Below are 20,745 nucleotides of genomic sequence, written 5' to 3'. Positions count from 1 at the left end.
TTTAATATAATATATATCATAAAATAATAAATCAAGCCTTTGAAACATGGAGTCAGATCCTCATCTCTTCCCTCATCCTGGGACCCCTGTGAACATCTGATTCCCACTTTATTCCTCATTAATAAACACCAATTACTGGGGGAGCCTTGATTAAGAAATGATTCCTCTCTGCCTGAATAAATTGAGCCAATAACGCTGGGAGCTCCAGATGCTGGCAGTAACCCCCAGCAGTGTCCAGGGAGGGGTTACAGATGTCCCAGGTTTGTCCAAGGGGGTTGAAGCACCTTCAAGGCTCCCTGTGATGGTTTAAATCTCCCTGTGCCCAGCCCTGAGCCTCAGCTCCCCGAAAAACCACACACACATCTGGACACATCTGGAGTGGGAGATGCTGGGCTCACTCTGCATCCAGCCACAGCAGGATTTGGGATCCACCCGCCAGGCTGGGAGCACGCAGGGAGCTGTGCACTCCCAATGGCACAGGGGGCACACAGCAGCTCAGCTGGATGGGACCAGACCTTTCATCCCCTTCTCCCCTCCTTCCTTTGTCCCTGTCCCCTTCCAGCAGGATTTCTGTGCAGCCAGGAAGGCTCCCTGGTTTGGGGAGCAGCCCATCCCAAACGGAACCAAATACCTGGCCAAGGAGGAGCACCGAGAACATCAGGAAGGGCAGGACCCGCCTGAGTCAGCTGAGCCTCTCCCGGGGCAGGGGCAGGAACGAGGGGCAAATGCTGAGCTGGGGACAGGTCCTCCCTTCTTTGGGAGCCACAGGATCCTTCCCTACAAACACCAAAAACGCCCAGGAGCAGCACCACGGGCACTGAAACCAGGGTCCCCCAGAGTGTCCCCCCTCCAGCCGGGCCCTCTGCTCACCCAGTGGGCCAACAGCAGCTTCAGCCTTGAAAGGAGAGGCTGAATCCTCTTCCAACACATCCCATGTCACCTGCAAGTTAGACCCATCCTGCTGGAAGGACACAGCACTTGGAAAACCCTCGTCCATCTCAGAGCAGAGTGGCTCCAGTGATCCCAGTGAAAAACAGGGTTCCGTGCTGCTTGTCCCAAGAATTAAAGGCAGTTTTCATCCTGAACCATCATCCTTCTGCACCTTTCTGTGGCAGAGGGAGTTTGGGCTCATCTCCAGCATCTAAACATGGAATTATGGAATGGTTTGGGTGGCAAGGGACCTCAAAGCTCATCCCATTCCACCCCCTTCCACTATTCATGGTGCTCCAAGCCCTACCCTGGGACACTTCCAGAGATGGGGAGGATGTGGGACACAGGACACAATGCTGTGCAGGAACTGGGACTCATCCAGATCCATTTGGATCCCATCACCTGGAGAGGCTTCCTGGGCCACTGTGCACTGGGACATGATCCTGGAGCCAAACTTGTTCCCATGGGCTGGACCTAGGTTTGTAAACTTCATTTCATGGAAGAAAAAGGATGAGGGAAAGAATTGATCCTTGGAGGGGGAAAGGAGCAGGGAATTGGTGCTCAGACAGGTGGGATGACTTGGGATCATGAAAGATCCCACCAGGATCAGAGCAGACACTGCTCCCAGGCTCTGCAGCACCAAAGTGCCCTCATTCCACCTGCCCCTGCTTCCCTCAGAGGGATCCAGCTTTCCCAGGGCTGTCCCGAGTGCCCTCAGCACCTCCAGCAGCCCCAGGGCCAAGGTGACCCTGACCTGGTGATCCCATCCATGCCTGCAGCCACAGAGCCACCAGAGAAACCCACCAGGAAGGGATCATGTCACCCACAGAGCAGGAGCCATGAGCTATGGCTGCTCCCAGCCAGGAATTTGGGCTTAATCATTAAAATAAACCATCAGGATTGCTGTGAGAAGTCCTGCCAAGGACCCACTGAGTGAGTGACCTGGTGTTCAAATGCATTTTCCCTGGGAAGGATGTTTTGGGAAGGTGGACAGGGGAAACAGCCCGCTCTGGGCAATATATTGCAGTTCCACCTGAAGGAAAGGTCAACCCCACTGGAACAGGTTCCCTTCCCTGGGAGTCCTTCCCAAACTACAGCTGCTCCTCAGCAGATGGTTCTTGTCAGAGCACAGATCCAACCTCTCCTTCCCTCACCTCCCTTGGAAGGGAAATTCCAGCGTGGAGCAGACCCAGAGCAGCAAAGCAGCAGCTTTCCCATAAAATGGAAATTGGGATGGCCAGAGAAGACCGTCCCCCTCCCCAGGGATGCCACAAAGCCAGGCACAGATGGAAGCTCTTCTTTCCCAGGCAGGAGAAATGGAGCCAAGGCAGGAAACCACATCCAGGGTGGGTTTGTACCAAACAGGAATTTAAGGCTGGGACACCAGAGCTCGTTGAAATTCAGAGGGGTTTTGTATCTCCAGCTTTTATAAGGCTTTTGGAGAATGGGAATGGGGCAGTCAAAGATGGACTTGGGCACCTGAGATCCGCCTCGGGTCCAGAGGTTTAGAGGGTCTCTGGTGCTGCCAGAGCAGATGAATGAATAACCTCAGCACTCTTGGCCCACTCCCAGGGGTCTCAAAATCAGGCTATCCTCCCTAAACCAGACCTATCTTCCCTAAAGCCAGACCTACCATTTCTAAAAACAGACTTGTCCTCCCCAAACCCAGACCTATTACCCATAAACTAGACCTAACATCCCTAAAACCAGACCTATTATCCATAAACTAGACCTAACATCCCTAAAACCAGATCTATTATCCATAAACTAGGCCTAACATCCCTAAAACCAGATCTATTATCCATAAACTAGGCCTAACATCCCTAAAACCAGACCTATTATCCATAAACTAGGCCTAACATCCCTAAATCCAGACTATTATCCACAAACTAGACCTGACATCCCTAAAACCAGACCTATCTTCTCTAAAACACCCAAGCACCAGACTCTTCCCTGCTGTGCCCATGTGGAGCAGGAGCAGCTCCAGCCACACCAAGCTTGGGATGAATCTCCCAACTCCTCCTTTAGCCAATTCAGACTCTTTATTGTTTTAAACCCTCCTGTATTAAAAAAAAAAAAAAAAAAAAAAAAAAAAGGAAAAAAAAAGACAAAAAAGACAAAAAAGACAAAAGAAATAAAGTATCACTGCTCCTTTCTGAAAATTTGGGCTGGAAAGCAGCCAGGGGCTGATGCCGGCTCCGTGTGCCAAGTCTCTGTGCAGAGCTGTGCCTGGAGCAGTCCTTCCCAAGCCTGGCACCTCCAATTCCTTTCCTCACCTTTTAAGGATGAGGGAGGCAGCTGCTGGGGGCTGGAATTACCTGGGAGGGTTTGTTTTTGCTGTCAGGGCCTGAGTCCTCCTCACACAAACAAGCTCCTGAAGAAAGGAGGGAACAGACAGAGGAGGGAATAAGAAGAAAAAAAAACAACATCAAAAAAAAAAAAAAAGAAAGAAAGAAAGAAAGAAAGAAAAAAAAAAAGCCAACAGGTTGATCTGGATTTCCATCGAGGGTTCCACCCTCCTCCGTTTAATGAACATCGCAGAACAGGTGCTTGGAATTCATTAGCAGCCACAAGCGCAGCAGACGGAACCGCGCCGGCCCCGCCGCTCCTCTCTCGGAGGCAGCAGCCGCCACAAACCTTCAGCCCTTCTCCGCCTCTCCCTGCCCCGGAGCCAGCCCGGCCATGACCAACCCCAGCTCTGCCTTCTCCAGCGGCTCGCTGTGCTCCGGGGAGGCGGCGGCGAGGATGAGCCGCGGCCGAGGCGCCGGGAGCCCGAGCCCGGAGCGCCGCAGCCCCGACGGCGGCACCAGCGACGGGCCCGGCTCCGTGGGCAGCGGCTCCCTGGGCAGCCTGCGCTGCTCGCCCTTCCCCGGCGAGGGGCGGCTGCCGCCCCCCGTGCGCCTGGACATCGACACCGAGTTCCAGGCCGTGCGGCAGCAGGAGAAGGAGGACATCAAAGTGCTCAACAACCAGTTCGTGACCCTCATCGAGAAGGTAGGGACAGCTCCTGGCTGGGATGGGGATAGAGAGGGGCTCGGGGACCCGGTGGGGTCTGCAGCCAGCCCGGCGAGGCTGGCACATCTGGCTAATTAGTTATTAGCCCAATTAGTTATTCCTTCCGAGCTCTGTGTCTGACGAGGGTTAGGGAGCATCCCTGGGGCTGTGCCTGTCACCCCGGGCAGCTCCTGGAGACCCCCAGGGCAGCCCCGGCACGGTCCTGGAGGCACCGTGGGCAGGGGGCACCGTGGGCAGGGGGCACATGATCAGAAGACACCATGGTCAGAAGACACCATGGACAGGAGGCCTTGGCTCCCAGAGTGGCCAAACAGCCACAGGCAGCGACGCCGAGTATGGCGGCAGCTCCAATTCGGGCTGCTGAAGAGAGCTGGAAGCTCATCCCTGGAAACTCATCTCTGGAAACTGATCCCCACCTCCACCTGGGCAGTGCGGGGGGCCGGGGGACCCCCCAGCCGCTGCCTCAGAGCTCCTGAGGAGAGAGGCCAAGAAAGGGCTGCTTTCATCTCTGCGGAGCCGGCAGAAGCAGAAGTTTCTCCAAGGAAAACAACTCCCAGAGCAGGCAGGTTCCTGCAGAGCCCTGCTCCGTAAACAGATGTAATCTCTGGGATTGCTTCATGCAGCTCTCCCTGCCAGCCTCCAGCAGCCCGGGATTGATTCATTTCAGCTCTGTGAGGACCTGGATTCACGCTAGGAAGGAGAAGGCTGTGGGAACGTCTGCAGTGGATCTCTCCAAGGGGGACAGTTGTGGCCAGTCACACCTGGCAGGGTCAACAGGGCCCAGCCTGGGTCTGTGGATGGGCACAGCCTCCTCCTGTGAGCCGTTCCAGGACTGTGGCATTGGGAATTTGGAGAGCATTGGGAAGCACCCACACAGTACAGGCTGGAATTTGGACTGTCTAGGTGGAGAGGTTGGGGTTTGCTGGGCCCTCAGAGCAGGGATGAGAGGAAGGGAAAGGCACAAAACCCCACGTGCCTGAGCCAGGCCTGTTCCCTGGCACCAGGGAGGGAAGAACTGAGAGTTCCAGGTTTCCCAATAAACCCAACCCAGCGACCTCCTGATGCTGATCCGTGTGGGTCCTGGCACAGGGAAACAAACACCCCTTGGGCCCAGGTCTCCCACTGCAGCTCCTGAGCTCCTTTGAAGGCTTCAAGAGCTGCATCAAGGCTTCAAGAGCTGCATCAAGTGGCAGCTTCAGGCACCTGCCCCAGGCCCTCATTCCAGAGGAAGGGAATGACACTTCCTTGTCAAAGAGAACCTGGCTTTATAATCAGGGATTCAGATGTTCTCGATCCCCAGCAGGTGATTCCAGGGATAATTGACCACACAGCCACGGGAGTTTGGTGCTGGAGCTTTTCCAGCTGTTACAGATCTGTTGGTTTTTATTTTCCAGACAGATGGAAAAGAAGACAGGGAAAAACCAAGCCCTGGAGCCCCTGCTTGAAGGGAGGGTCTGTGAGGACCAAGCTTTGGCCACTTGTATGTTCAGGCATGAAATTCCAGGGAATGAGGCCAAATCTGGGTGATCCTTCTGCAAAGCTCCTGCAAAGGCTCTGCAAGGGGGGATTTCCACTGAGGGGGACACTGCAGGAGTCACAGAATCATGGAATGGTTTGGGTCAGGAGGAACCTTTAGGATCATCCAGTTCCAAGCGGATGTTGGAAGCCAAGATGGAGCCAGGTGAGCACAGGGATGAGTTGCTAACAGGAATGTGAGGGATAAAAGGAACTGCTGAGGATTAGGAAGGAGGTCAGGAATTAATTAAAGGTCAAAGATGGACCTGGAACAACAACCAACACAATCCATCCTCATCCCAGGAGGGAAGGATGAAGTCTCTAAGAGTGAGACCCAGAACATCCCAACGCTCCCATCCCTTCTGCTGGAAGCTGCCAAGCACTGGAATGGTTCTGGTTTGCTTGGCTGCTCTCTCTGTTCAGACAGGAAGGATTTGGGGAAAGATGGTGCCACATCTGGGTCAGCAGCTGGAATTCTGCCTCTTCTTTGGACCCCAGGCCAAGGCTGGAGGTCTGATGGCTCCTGCCCGCAGTGCCCGCAGTGCTCTGGGCATGGCATCGGCCCTGAGTCATCCCAGAATGCAACACGGGAACCTTGGAGGCAGCTCCGGCATCTCCAGCCAAAACGTGACTGGGGCTGCTCCCAGAGGTAGCAATTAGCCAATTAATTGGAGTTGGCCAAGAGCTTTGAAGATGAGAACTGTTAAACTTGGAGTGTTACTGGTGAGATTGGGAATATTGGGAAAGAGGAGCAGGTTCCTCAAAGGCGGGTGGTGGAAGGGCAGTGTTGTCCTCCCAGAGCCAGCACAGGGAGCTCACCTGGAGTCTGTAATTACCTGGGATGTTCTCCAGAGCTTTGTCTGAGCTGCTCTGCAATAAACCTGATTCATTCCCTGAACCTCCATGCTGTAATCCCTGGCAGTCCAGAGGGTTTCTTCTCTTTGTGCTCTCTGGGTAGGAAATCTGCCCTTCCCTGACCCTGGACGTCCCTGCATGACCTGGGGTCTGGATCTGCAGCCTTGGCTTCGCCGAGTTGGACTCAACACCTGGATCTGGTGATGCTGGAGGTGTTCCCAGTAGCCCATTGTCACACACGAAAGGGACAGAACTTACCATTCCTATTGTCAGTGACTCCTTTATCCCGATGTCACTGTGTTTAGCCCAATGTGAACGGGTTTATTTTGATGTCACTGTTTATTTTGATGTCACTATGTTTATTCCAATGTCACCGTGTTTATTTTGATGTCACCGTGTTCTATTGAGACATTAATTAGTGGGTAACATGTAAAACCCCTGAAAGAGGAAGGTGTCCCTGCCTATGCCGAGGGATGGACCTGGGTGATCTTTAAGGTCCATTCCAACCCAAACCATTCCATGATTCCATAACCCTCCATCCTCAGGCCTAGTTTTGAAGAGATTTCTCATTCTTTCCTGGAAATCTGCTGGTTCTGAAGGTCTCCAACATCTCCTTCCCTGGCATGCTTTGACTGTGGCCCTCAGTGTCACTGACACCTCTGAAACCTCTCCCGTAGGTCCAGAGCTTGGAGCAGCAGAACAAGATCCTGACAACCAGGTGGAACTTCCTGAAGGACCAGGACAATTCCCACTCTGACTCGGACATCAAGACCATCTACGAGCAGTATGTGAGCAAAATGAACCAGGAGATGAAGGCGCTCAACTACGAGCAGGAGAACCTGGAGTCGGAGCTGGCGAAGGTGCTGAGCACCATGGACGCCTTCCGGAGCAAGTAGGTGTCCCTGTCCCTCTGTCTGTCCATAGCCAGGGGGATTCAGCTGAGAGCAGCCCTGTGGGATTGAGGTAACTCAGCCAGCCTGAGATGCCCAGGAACATATTCCTAGTTTGGTGTGCACAGAAGGATGGATTTGGAAATTTAGGATCACAACTGGTTAATGAGGGGTGAAAGGAAAGATGGAACAATGAAATTCCAAGTAGAGCAGGGTCTGAGAGGAGCCTCTGCCAGAGAACAACTCTGGGAATGGCGTTGCTGGAGGGACAGCCATGAAAACAGGGAATGTTTATTCTCCACAAAATTAGCACAAGCCAGAACTTTGTCCCCAAGGTGATTTGTGGACCAGGCTGTTCTGTACAAAAAACAACACTCCTGGCTACATGGTGGGAATTTTGAGGTGTTCTGGGCAGGGCCAGGAGTTGGATCCCTGTGGTGTCTTCCAACTCAGGATATTCATCCTCACACAATGGGTTAGGAGGGACCTTTAGAATCGTCCAGTGGCACCCTTGCCATGGGCAGGGACACCTTCCACTCAAAGCCCTGTCCAACCTTGGGCACTTCCAGGGATCCAGGGGCAGCCACAGGGAAATCCATTCCAGGGCCTCCCCACCCTGACAGGGAGGAATTCCTTCCCAATATCCCACCCATCCCTGCCCTCTGGGAAGCCATTTCCCCTTGTCCTCTGCCTCCATCCCTTGTCCCAAGTTCTTCTCCGGCTCCCCTGGTGTCCCTTGAGACACTGGAAGGGGCCCAGAGTTCTTCCTGGAGCTTTTTTCTCTCCAGGCTCACACACACCCATCCCACCCCTGCCATGGCAGGGACACCTCCCACTGTCCCAGCCTGCTCCAAGCCCCATCCAGCCTGGCCTTGGGCACTTCCAGGGATGGGGCAGCCACGGGGAAATCCCTTCCAGGCCCTGCCCACCCTGACAGGGAGGAATTCCTTCATAAAGAAGGAATGTTCTATTCCATGACTGTGGGATCTCTTCCTTTCCCCCTTCTACCAAACTCTGCTTTGACCAAAAAGGTCAAAATTGTGCCCCAAATGGTCCTGACCAAGAATAGGGAGGCAGCCAAAGGTCGGGGAGGTGCAGCTGCCTCTTATCTCTGGGGAGCTCCTCTTATCTCTGGAGATGAGCAGATAAGAGAGAGCAGCTGGGCCATGCCCGGTCACAGGGGAGCAGACAATGCCTCCCTCATTATGGGGCTCATTTGCATCCCACAGGAGAATCCCAAATGAGCTCATTTCCCTCCCACTGGCACCCAGCACCTTCCCGGAGCTCTGGAGGCTCCCATGGGGATCTGGGCTGTGCAGGGACTGTCCAACCCAAAGTGGTGCCCAGGGGCTGGGGGAGCGGAAATCCCTGCTGGGATCCAAACCCACTCCTGAGATGAGGCACAAACTCTCCGAGGAGTTCAGTCCAAGCATTCTCCAGCTCCTTAAACCCTGCTCCAGGTGGCTGCAAATTAGGGAAGGGCTGACAGCTCCTTCTAACAGAGGCCCAGCAGTGAAATGCCTTAATCAGCTCAGAGCAGGTCACAGTCATGGGATCACTCAGCTTGGAAAAGCCCTTGGAGATCATCAGGTCCATCCATCAACCCCCTACCTCTGTGGTCACTACTGACCCCAAGCCCCCAGGTGTCACATCCACAGGGTTTTGGACACTTCCAGGGGTGGGGACTCCCTGGGCAGCCTGTGCCAGGGCTGGACAACCCTTTCCATGGAAATTTTTCCAAATATCCAACTTAAACCTCCTCTGATGGAACTTTTCCCTTGTTCCCTGGGAGTGGATCCTGAATCCCACCTGGCTGTCCCCTCCTGTCAGGGAGGTGTCCAGAGCCACAAGGTCCCCCCTGAGCCTCCTTTTCTCCAGGCTCAGCCCTCCCAGGTCCCTCAGGAGTTCTCCAGACCCTTCCCTGCTGCTCCAGCCCTTCCCCAGCTCTGGACACACTCCAGCCCCTCGGGGTCTTTCTTGTGAGGTACCCAAAGCCCAGGACTCCAGGGGCCTCAGCCGTGCCAAGGACAGGGAGTCCTGTGAGGAATTTGACAGGAATAAGAACCAGGAGTTTGATTCTTCACCTTACACTGAAATCATCCTCCCAGGAGTCCTTCAAATAACACCCTAAATTGCCTAAAAAGTCCTAAATTCTTCACGGGAGGCGCCTGCCTGCTGTTCATTTGGGGAATGCAAAGGTTAGGAGCTGCCATCCCTGCAGGGAGCACCTGGCCCTTCCCTGAGGAAGCAGAATCCCAGACTGGGATGGGATTTTTGGGATTTTGGGTGGGAAGGGACCCTGGCACAGACAGGGACACCTTCCACTCTCCCAGGCTGTCCCCAGCCCTTGGACACTCCAGGGATGGGGCAGCCCCAGTCTATGCTCAGATCTGCACTCAGGAATTGCTGCAGAATTCCCAGCTCCCGACACTCCAGGGTTTTCCAGCCTGATTTCTTAGGCATGAAGGTGCTGCCCAAGGGTTCTCCCCACTGGATTTCTTGTGACTTTCCCAGTGACTTCGACAATGGACAATGGACAATTGGGGTGCTTCATCCCTCAAAACTCATTCATGGGGAGAGAATTCCCAGGCCCCATCCAGCCCAGGGGCATTTCTGGAGCAAATCTCTGCACAAACCAGGCAAATCCAGGAGGTTTCTTTTCCCCAGGGAATTCTGGGGGAGGAAAAACAAAGAACCAGTTGGATTTCCCACTGGAGTGGTGCCCTCAGCCAGGCCGTGGCATTCTGGATGGAACACCCCAAATCCTCCAGGATGGGAAATGTGCCTGGGGGAGCCCCGCCAATGAGGCCCTGAATTCATCTTGAGTCAGGGACTGCTTCCCAAACCCACCTGGATAGGACTCCCTGGGACACTCCCATCTCCTTCTCAAAGGAATCTGCCATGGAGCAGCAGTTCCAAAGGGATGGACAGGGATGGACAGGGATGGATGGATGGATGGATGGATGGATGGATGGATGGATGGATGGATGGATGGATGGACGGATGGGGATGGATGGACGGACGGGGATGGATGGACGGACAGGGATGGATGGACGGACAGGGATGGATGGATGGATGGATGGATGGATGGGGGGATGGATGGATGGGGGGATGGATGGATGGACGGGGATGGATGGATGGACAGGGATGGATGGACGGGGATGGATGGATGGACAGGGATGGATGGACGGACGGACGGATGGATGGACAGGGAGGGATGGACGGACGGACGGATGGACGGACGGACGGATGGACGGACGGACGGATGGACGGACGGACGGATGGATGGATGGATGGATGGATGGATGGATGGATGGATGGATGGATGGATGGATGGATAGGGGACAGGCACATCCAGGAGGGAGCACAGCCTGCCTGAGAGCTGCTTCCCAGGATTCTGCTCCATGGAAGGAGCCCGGGGCGAGCAGGCGCCGTCTCAAGTGTGCCAAGTGCAGGAAGGGCTGGGTTTGCCCTCCCGCAGTGCCCCGGGATCATCTCCCACAGATAAAGGCTGGGATGTGCCTGTGGAATGCTCCAGCCCCAGCCCGGGGTGAGTCACGGGCCCGGAGCGTGGCAGGAGCGTGTTGGGCCGGCTGGGGCAGCTCTGGGGCAGCTCTGGGGCAGCTCTGCTCAGCCCAGAGTGGATTCTGCCAGGACCCGGGGTGGGAACAGACTGGGAGAGACTGGGACCGAGTGAGACACGCTGGGAGAGACTGGGAGAGACTGGGACCGAGTGAGACACGCTGGGAGAGACTGGGAGAGACTGGGACACACTGGGGCACACTGGGACTGGGCTGAGTGCGAGGAGGAGGAAGGGGAGCTGCAGACAGACCCTGAGCTTGGCCCAGCACAGGGGGCTGCAGACAGACCCTGAGCTTGGCCATTCCAGCATTCCAGGCTGGCATCTCAGGTGAGGAGCACAGCCCAGACAGGTAAATCCCATCAGCCCCTGCTGCCCAGGCTTGGAGAGGCAGGGAAGGAGAGGGCGAGTTCAGCACCGAGGGGGACTCAAGAGGAACCCCAGGAGCGCCCAAAGCTGTGACTGTCACACACCCCTGCCCTCGCTGTCCCCTTGTGAGGGAGCTGCAGCTCCAGGGAGCTGCTCTGGATGATCCCAGCTCAGCTCATGAGCACAGCTTCCCCCTTTCCCAACATCTGCTCCCCATTCCCACACTTTGTACACGGCAGGGAAGGCTCCCAAAAACCTTCTGGGCTCCTGAGAACCTTTGACTGGATGCACCAGACCCCAAACGGCAGCACATTCCTGATGTTCCTGTCCTCAGTCTCTTGGGAGATCCCATTTTCCCATTTTCCCCTTAGGCCCATTTGGTGACGTTTCCCAGCAGCACTGAAAGTCTGAGTTCACAGCCTGGAATTGGGGTCACTTTGGGGCCCCTTCCACCAAGAGAGACCCCGAGGGGCTGGAGTGAGTCCAGAGCCAGGAATGGAGCTGGGGAAGGGCTGGAGCAGCAGGGAAGGGTCTGGAGAGCTCCTGCGGGACCTGGGGGGCTCAGCCTGGAGCAGAGGAGGCTCAGGGGGGACCTTGTGGCTCTGCACAGCTCCTGACAGGAGGGGACAGCCGGGGGGTTGGGCTCTGCTCCAGGGAACAACAGGACAAGGGAAATGGCCTCAGGCTGTGCCAGGGGAGGTTTAGTTGGATATTGGGGAAATTCCTCACTGGAAGGGTGTCCAGGCACTGGCACAGCTGCTCAGGGCAGGGGTGGAGCCACCAAAGCCGTGTGGCTGTGGCACTTGGGGACATGGTCAGGGGTGGCCCTGGCAGTGCTGGGGGCGCAGTTGGACTCGATGCTCTCCAAGGGCTTTTCCAACCTTAAAGATCCCATGGAATGCCACGTGCCCCTTAGGCTGAGGAGCCTGAGGGATCAGGGAGGAGCAGGGGAGCCAGGAGCTCCCTGAGAGCTCAGCCTGCTCCAATCCAGCACTCCCAGTGCTCCCACGCCTGTCCAGCTGCTGCGGGACACCCACCCCTCCCGTGGTTCTGCTCTGACCCAGCTCTGCTGGCCCCAAAATGGACCCTGTGGCTTTCCTGGGGTTTGGGACCACCACAGCCCTGTCCCAGGGGCCAGCAAGGGTTGGAGCATTCCCCAGTTCCCACTCATATCCGTTTGCCCCTGGACTGAGGCTTTGCTCCCGGCCCTGCCCTGTCCCACCTGGATCCAAACACAGGGACGCCCAGGACCCCACCCCATCCTGGTTTGGTTTCCTTCCACTCCATGGGCTGAATTCCTTTGCCTGTGTGCCTTCACAAATCACCTGGGCTGAGTTATGACACCAGTCCAGAATTCTCAGAATTTCCACAAGCCAAAGTTTTCTCCCTTGGGAAGGCTCCGACCCTGGAAGTGAAACTCTGAGGAAACGTGGGCAGAAGGGAAAAGGTTTGGGGTGAAATTGAGGAGTTTGGGCAGAGCCCAATCCCCACCCCATCCCTCATCCCTTTGTGAAGAACCTGAGGCTGCCCAGCCCCCGGATGAAATCCCAGTTAAAGCTCCCTCCTCTCTGCTCTGGGGTTCTTCATCCCCAAAGTGCTCCTGGTGTTCCAGGGAAGCTGCAGTGTGGCAGCTTCTCACTCAGTGCCTCAAGGAGGGGGGACAAGCAGGAAAAGCATAAAGTTGGGATACTTTGGGGGTCTCAGCAAGACAACTCTGAGTGTCCCTGGGTTTCCCTGTGGTTGATGCCACGCTGTGGGCACTCTGCAGGTACGAGGATGAAATTCGCCTCTGCAGCGGGATGGAATTCACCTTCATGGAGCTCAAAAAGGTCAGCAGGAGGGCAAGGGGAATTTCCCGCTGGATTGGCTCTACCCAGCCATGCACAGCCAGGGGAGGGCCTGGAGGTGATCCAGGCTCAGCTGGTTTGGGATAACAAGGTCTGGAGGAGGACAGGGAGGGGATGAGTCCCAATTCCACAGGAGGGTGAGCCTGGAGTGGCTCCTGAAAATCCCCTGGCAGCACCTGGGGATCAGAGCATCTCCATCCCTGCACCTGGGATTTCCTGGTCACTGTCCCCATCCCCTATCCTGGCATTTCCTGGTCACTGTCCCCATCCCCTATCCTGGGAATTCCTGGTCACTGTCCCCATCCCTGCACCCTGGCATTTCCTGGTCACTGTCCCCATCCCCTATCCTGGGAATTCCTGGTCACTGTCCCCATCCCCTATCCTGGCATTTCCTGGTCACTGTCCCCATCCCCTATCCTGGGAATTCCTGGTCACTGTCCCCATCCCTGCACCCTGGGAATTCCTGGTCACTGTCCCCATCCCTGCACCCTGGGAATTCCTGGTCACTGTCCCCATCCCCTATCCTGGGAATTCCTGGTCACTGTCCCCATCCCTGCACCCTGGGAATTCCTGGTCACTGTCCCCATCCCCTATCCTGGGAATTCCTGGTCACTGTCCCCATCCCCTATCCTGGGATTTCCCTGGTCACTGTCCCCATCCCTGCACCCTGGCATTTCCTGGCCTGAGGGTTCCAAACCCTTCCCGGGCTGCCCCCTCCTCCCTGTGTTCCCTCTGGGTGCCATTAGGGGTGGAAAAGGCTGGAACTGATAAAGGATTTAGGGATTTCCTTTGTTCCCTGGGGAGGGGCCCCGCCCTGGGCAAACCTCGGGCAAAGCTCCCACTCCAGCAGGAGCCAGTGAGAATCAGCTGGAATTGGGATTTTACATCAAAACCCCCAATCTGGGGGGCAGGATAAGGGTGTTGGAGAGAGGGAATGTTCCCCACAAATTTCCATCCTGGCTAATTCCATATTTTCCCCGGCACACTCCCCAGGAAGGGCATTCCCAGACACTTCCGTGGGTGGCTCCCAGGTTTGCAGTGAGTGGAGCCTTTTGTGGGGAACAAAAGCTGGGAGGGGATGGCCCAGCCCTGCCTGGCCCTTCCACCAACAAGTCCCACAAAACAAAGGGGAAAGGTTCTCAAAGGAGCCTCTCAAAGGAGCTGGAGAGCAGCTCCAGACATCCCTGCTGATAAATCTGGGAATGGGTTGGGTGGGAAGGAGCTCATCCCATGGGCAGAGACTCCTTCCCTTCCCTGCCCAGGGTGCTCCAAGCCCTGTCCAGAGTGTCTGGAACTCCCTGGGATGGGGAGCAGTGGGAATGACTGGCTGTAAATCCAGGAGTGGAGTGATGAATCCCTTCCCGTCCCTGATGAATCCCTTCCCGTCCCTGCAGGATTTGGATGTGAGCACTTTGCACCGCACGGAGCTGGAGGTGAAGCTCAAAGGGCTCCAGGAGCTGCTGGAGCTGAAGAAAACCATCTATGAGCAGGTGGGAACACACCTGGAGAGGGCTGAGACAATGTGGGAAACGGCATTTTGGGGACAGATCCTGGATTTCCACCCACGTGGGAGCTTGGCCAGGGTGTCACAGCCATCTCAGTGCTCAGGCAGGACGTGAGGAGTTGATCCCTCCCCTAAAAACAACACTGGAGTGGGGCCAGAACATCCCTTCTGCCCCAGAACTTTTGTGGGGTTCCCCCAGAACAGCCAGAATTCCAACCTCATCCCAAACTGGCTGTTGGGGCCCAGCTCCTGCCCCCAGGGATGGGGTTTGCCCCAGACCTCGGCCCAGGTGAGCCAAATGTTCAGACACCAGGAAGGACCCAAAACCCAGGACAGCTGGAGAACCTGGCTGCTCTGAAACACAGCCCAGCTCCTCCTTTCCCAGGGAATCCAGGGGTCCCCAGGCAGGAGTGATTGCAGCCAGGGGGGAAGGGCCTCCTTCACAACCCTGACTCAGGCCTGGAAAATGTCACCCAGCAGGATCAGCAGAGCGGGAGCACTCAGGATTTATCTAAATTCCAGCAATCCAAACAGTTACAGTGCCTGGTGGAGGAGTATGGACATTCCATGTGGGAAACTGAGGCACAGAGAGGCTGGAGCTGCCTCCCAGCTCAACTGCCCAGGGAGCCTGATCTGCTCTAAAATGAGATTATTCCTCATGCAAGGCAATTTTAGCCCATTTTTTTTGGAAATCAGGCCCTGCTCCAGGGTCTCCACCTGATTTCCCATGGGTGCCTTTAAAAGCTGCATTATTTAACCCTTAATTAATGTAAAAATCTCATCCCAACCTCTCCTGTCTCACCTTCTCTGTGGATTCGATGACATCAGATACAGGCTCATTCCCAGGGGGAGAAAAAATGAGGTAAACTTTGCTTGTTGGGGAGGATCAAGAGAAAATAATTTATTAATTCTCATTAATAAATGACTAGTTTGGGGGTTTTTTATTCACCAGGTGATCCAATATTCCAAATAAACACAAATTTTCTCACCTGCTCCAAGATTAACAAAGAAACTCAGGGATTAAACAGCACTGGGATGAAATCTCCCAATCATCCTGGTTTTTGGGGTGTGTCTGTGTTACCCCTCAGCCACAGAGCCCTTTGTGAGCCCAGCCAGGGAAGGGAAGGGATCAAGGAACACAATTCCTGCTCCAAAGGGAGCTGAGCACAAAGGGAAGGACAGAGCAGAGGGAGGAGGGGAAGGAATTCCTGGTGCAAAGCACGAGGTGCACCTGAGATAAGGGAGCAGCAAGCCTGGGTCCAAACCTGGGTCCAAACCTGGATCCAAACCTGGATCCAAGCCTGGGTCCAAACCTGGGTCCAAGCCTGGGTCTAAACCTGGATCCAAACCTGGGTCCAAGCCTGGGTCTAAACCTGCATCCAAGCCTGGATCCAAACCTGGATCTAAATCTGGGTCCAAGCCTGGATCCGAGCCTGGATCCAAACCTGGATCTAAACCTGGATCTAAACCTGGATCTAAACCTGGGTCCAAGCCTGGATCCAAACCTGGATCTAAACCTGGATCTAAACCTGGATCCAAATCTGGATCCAAGCCTGGGTCCAAACCTGGATCCAAGCCTGGGTCCAAACCTGGATCCAAATCTGGCTCCAAGCCTGGCTCCAGGGGCCCTTCCAGGCTCCGGGAGGGGAATTCTCAGCTGTCACTTACCCAGAGCAGATGTCCTGGTGGGCTGTAACCCCAGGGGTGCTCCTCTCCCTCCACGCTGCCATTCCCAGGACAGAGGAGTGGAGCAGCTCTGCCAGCCTGGCTGTGCACAGGGAAGGCTCCTGGTTCCCTGAGGAGCCCTAAATCAGGTTCTGGCATCACAAAGAGCAGCCCCAGCCCTGCTGGATCCCACAGCAGAGCTTGGAAAGGGCCTTTTCCAGCCTCCCCAGGCTGTGGAGTGATCCACACTGCCTTTGCTTTCCCAAAACTCTCCCATTGAGTGTGGATTTCAGTGGGTATTGGTCTGTGATCATCAGCTCCAGCTCTGCTCCTGGGGGACGACTGACAGGACAAGAGGAAATGCCAGGAGAGGTTTAGGTTGGATATTGGGGAAAATTCCTTCCTGGAAAGGGTTGTCCAGCCCTGGCATAGCTGCCTAGGGCAGGAGTGAAGTGCCCGTCCCTGGAAGTGCCCAAGGAATGTGTGGATGTGGCACCTGGCGACACAGTCAGGGGTGGCCTTGGCACTGCTGAGGAACAGTTGGAATCTGGTGATCCTCAGGTCTTTTCCAGCCTTAAGGGTCCCAGGATTCTCCCTGCTCCTGGACTAGTCCAAAGGCACTGTTTTGTCAGATGTATTTACCAGTTTGTATCCAAAGATCCCAAACCCCAACTTAAGCTGGGTCTGGATTTTATGGAGCAAATAATACCAGATCCCCAACTCCAGGGTGTGAAAACTTGGGAATTGTCCCCCTCTCCACGTGGAATCTGTTCTGCCAAGCACAGCCCACCTGGAGCTCTCTCTGACTACTGGGAATCTTGGATTTGACCAGATCCTGGGAAGAAGTTCTTCCCTGTGAGGGTGGGGAGGCCCTGGAATGGATTTCCCTGGGAGCTGTGGCTGCTCCATCCCTGGCAGTGTGCCAGGCCAGGCTGGACGGGGCTGGAGCAGCCTGGGACAGTGGGAGGTGTCCCTGCCATGGCAGGGCTGGGACGGGCTGGGCTTTGCTGTTCCTTCCCACCCAAACCATTCCATGAATGTCCAGCTCCGTGTTCTCTTCCCTGGTGTCCCGTGGCTCTGCAGGAACTGGAGGAGCTGCTGACGGAAATCAAGGACATTTCCGTGGTGCTGGGGATCGACAGCTGCTCCCGGCCAGACCTGGGCAGGATCGTGGAGGACGTCAGGGCCCAGTACGAGGCTCTGGCCCTGCGCAGCTGGGAGGAGGCCGAGGCCCTGACCCGGAGGAAGGTACCAGATCCCTGCTCCGTGCTGGGAGAGGCCGGGAAAGGACAGGAGGGGTTGGGCTGGAGACAGCTGGGATGGGAGGGATGGACTGGGAATGGGAATGGAGGGAGGGACAAGGCACTATCCGTGATCACTATCCAGACAGCAAATCCAGAGTTTTGTTACTCTGGGCTTTCTACGCTGGAGGAACCCAGGACATCTGCCAGTGGAGATGGAAATGTCCTTCCAGCTCTCCAAAGAGCAGGAATGTGACTGGTCCCAGGAGCCAGGTGAGCCCAGCAGAGCCAGAGAGGACAGGAGTGAGCCCCAGAGCTTTCCCCAAGTGATCCAGGTGATGCCAGGGCACCAGGTCCAGAGCCACAGCCAGAGAGGACAGGAGTGAGCCCCAGAGCTTTGCCCAGGTAATCCAGTGATGCCAGGGCACCTGTCCCTCTCTCCACAGCTCACCGACAGCAGCTCCCAGCCCGGCTCCTTCGGGGGGCACCTCCTGGACAGCCGGCGGGAAATCGCGGATCTGAACATCCGCATCCAGAAACTGCGCTCCTGCATCGTGTCCCAGAAGAGCCAGGTGAGTCCTGGGGGGGACAACGGGACAGGTGTGACCTGGGTGGAAATAATGGGACGGGGTGTGCTGGGATAATGGGACAGGTGTATGCTGGGTTGGGATAACAGCATAGATGTGTCCTGGGGGAAACAACCAGACAGGTGTGTGCTGGGTGGGATAGCAGGACTGGTGTGTGCTGGGATAGCAGGACAGGTGTGTTCTAGGTGGGATAACAGGACAGATGTGTGCTGGGATAATGGGACAGGTGTGACCTGGGGGGGGATAAGGGGACAGGTGTGTGCTGGGATAACAGGACAGGTGTGTGCTGGGATAACAGGACAGATGTGTGCTGGGATAACAGGACAGGTGTGTTCCAGGGTGGGATAACAGGACAGGTGTGTGCTGGGATAACAGGACAGGGGTGGAATTCCCTCTCCCAAGCCCCCTCAGCTCCCTGTCCCACACTCCAGTGCCTGTACCTGGAGGAGCACATCCGCGAGGCTGGCGAGCAGGGGGAGGGGACCCTGAGGGATGCCAAGGCCAAGGTGGCCGGGCTGGAGGAGGCCCTGCAGCGCAGCAGGGAGCACATGGCCCACCTGGTCCGCGAGTACCAGGAGCTCATGAACATCAAACTGGCCCTGGACGTGGAGATCCTCACCTACAGGAAGCTCGTGGAAGGGGAGGAGAACAGGTGAGCCAGGATTCCTCTGCCTCAGGTGGGGAAGGGATGCACCAGGACACTGGGGGGATGGAGACATCGTGGAATCATGGAATGCTTTGGAACCCAGCCCCCCCCTGCCATGGGCAGGGACACCTTCCACAGGCAGGGACTCCTCCCAAAGCCCAGCTTGCCCAAATCCCAAGTTCTGAGTCAGGTACTGAAGGTTTGGTCAAAGGAGGAGCAAATCCTGGTGGTTCCCAGCAGTTCAATCCCATTTCTTGCTCCCAAGTCTTCCTCAGACTCCCCAGGCTGAGGCTCCAGACCCTCTCCAGGTGCTTTGCCCCGGGGCTGTTGAAGCCCATCCTGGTCCTACCACCATCCCAACTCCCCCAGGCCAAACCCCAGCCCTTCCTGCCCCTCTGGGAGAGCTCCAGCCGTGTCCTCACTCTGTGTCCTTCCCTTCCCAGCATGGAGCAGCCCATCCCCACCATCATCAGCGCCGTCCACTCCCGGCCCAGGCCTCGTAAGTGCTGTGATCCCTCTGACCCAGGGGATGGGGGAATGGATGGGAGGGTTTTAACCTGCCCCCTTGTGCCAGTTTCTGCCAGCACCCTGCGGAACTCGCGGCTCTTTGCCCGGGGCTCGGCGCCCACGGAGCCCAGCGGGGGCGGCCCCGGGAGGGCCTGGGACGTGCCGGGGGCTCCGGACACCGGGACCCGGCCCAAGCTCAGCCCCGGGGCCCCCGGGGAGTGCTCCTAGGAGAACGGATGGACGCGGATCCCAAGCACCTGGGAAGCTCCTCCTCCTGAACTCCAGCCCGGGATGAAGGATGAGGGTCCTGTCCAGGCTGTCCCTTGGCTCCGTTCCCAGTCACAGCAGGAACCACCCCAGCACTTCAGGGACTCTCCCATTCCCTTCTCCTTCCTCTCCAGGGCTCCCTTCCCAGGGCATTGGCAGTCACCCCCTGCAATGTGCCCGGCAGGAGAGAAGTGTCCCTACCCCAGTTTTAGCAGCTGCCATCAGTCCCTTCACTGCTGTTGCCAAACCCTTTCCTTGCTCTGACAGGGCTTCCAAGGAAAGCACCATCCAAACTCCACACTGGGGCAGAGGGAGGAAAACAACCCCAGGGATGGATTTGTCACCAGGACTGACAGATCTGGTGACACCCTGGGGTACCCTTGGCCACCTCAGGGCATTCCCTGCCTTCAGGGGGCCCCTCATTCCTTCACCAAAGCTAAAATGCCTCAAAACTCTTGATTCCCATAATCCCTCCCTCTCTCCAGGCTCCGCACAGCAGTTCCAGCTCCTAAAGTTGGGGTATTTAAGTTGGTTCCTATTTAACTGCACTGGGAACAGCCTGGGTGGGGTTGGGAGGGACCTCAAAGCTCATCCCATCCCACCCCTACCGTGGGCAGGGACACCTCCCACTGTCCCAGGCTGCTCCAAGCTCCATCCAGCCTGGCCTTGGGCACTGCCAGGGATCCAGGGGCAGCCACAGCTGCTCTGGGAAATCCTTTCCAGGGCCTCACTACCCTCACAGGGAAGAATTTCCTTCCTAAAATCGAATCCAAATCTTCCCTCTTTCAGCCCAAAGCTGGAGAACTCCCTTGCCTTTGTATTTATTGACCTCAGCTTGTGCCTGACCCCGCTGCCCCCATGGGCCAATCCCAATCCCGATGCTCCAGAGCTCCCAGAGCCAGCCCTGGAAGGGCCAGGTGGCCACAGGTGGGGGATGCTGTGGCCTCTTCCCAACCTCACCCACAATCCTGCAGTATTTTCCTTCCTGGCCCAGCCACTGCCCCTCAGCCCCCCCGAATTCCCAGGTTCTGGGTCCCCATTCCCACATTCCCGTAGGATAGGAAGCACAGCTCTGGCTCGCGGGGTTTGGCTGTCACAATAAAGCTCTGTCACTCGGAATCCATCCTGTCCTTGGTTTTCTCTCAGCCGCCCGCCACAGGCACCTGGAGCAGCAGCTCCCTCCCAGCAGGACTCACCTGGGCACCTGGCGGGTCCTGGCAGCCAGGTGAGGCTGGGATCACTTCCCAGGGACTGGAAGGGCACAGCCCCGGGAGGAGGCTGAGTCCTCAAAACCCCAAATCATGGACAAAGACTCTCTAGTCAAAGT

General features: G+C 56.4%; 1 protein-coding gene across 1 annotated transcript; it reads left to right on the top strand.

The window, feature by feature from the left end:
* Positions 1–3,504: 3,504 nt before the first annotated feature.
* On the top strand, positions 3,505–19,406 carry KRT80 (keratin 80). The gene is made up of 9 exons (XM_030967113.1): positions 3,505–3,924; positions 6,993–7,207; positions 12,923–12,983; positions 14,396–14,491; positions 17,254–17,418; positions 17,858–17,983; positions 18,430–18,650; positions 19,088–19,143; positions 19,219–19,406. The coding sequence occupies exons 1-9, from the start codon at positions 3,613–3,615 to the stop codon at positions 19,377–19,379; spliced, it is 1,413 nt and encodes a 470-aa protein (XP_030822973.1). The 5' UTR covers positions 3,505–3,612; the 3' UTR covers positions 19,380–19,406.
* Positions 19,407–20,745: the final 1,339 nt, after the last annotated feature.

Source organism: Camarhynchus parvulus, chromosome 29, assembly GCF_901933205.1.
Source record: "Camarhynchus parvulus chromosome 29, STF_HiC, whole genome shotgun sequence".
NCBI lineage: Eukaryota > Metazoa > Chordata > Aves > Passeriformes > Thraupidae > Camarhynchus > Camarhynchus parvulus.
This window is presented reverse-complemented; position numbering and strand designations above follow the sequence as displayed.

Coding starts and splice junctions, on each gene's coding strand:
- KRT80 (XM_030967113.1), top strand. CDS start 3,613: ATGACCAACCCCAGCTCTGCCTTCTCCAGCGGCTCGCTGTGCTCCGGG. Junction 17,419..17,857: donor AGGCCCTGACCCGGAGGAAG/GTACCAGATCCC, acceptor CTCTCTCCACAG/CTCACCGACAGCAGCTCCCA. Junction 19,144..19,218: donor CCACTCCCGGCCCAGGCCTC/GTAAGTGCTGTG, acceptor CCCTTGTGCCAG/TTTCTGCCAGCACCCTGCGG.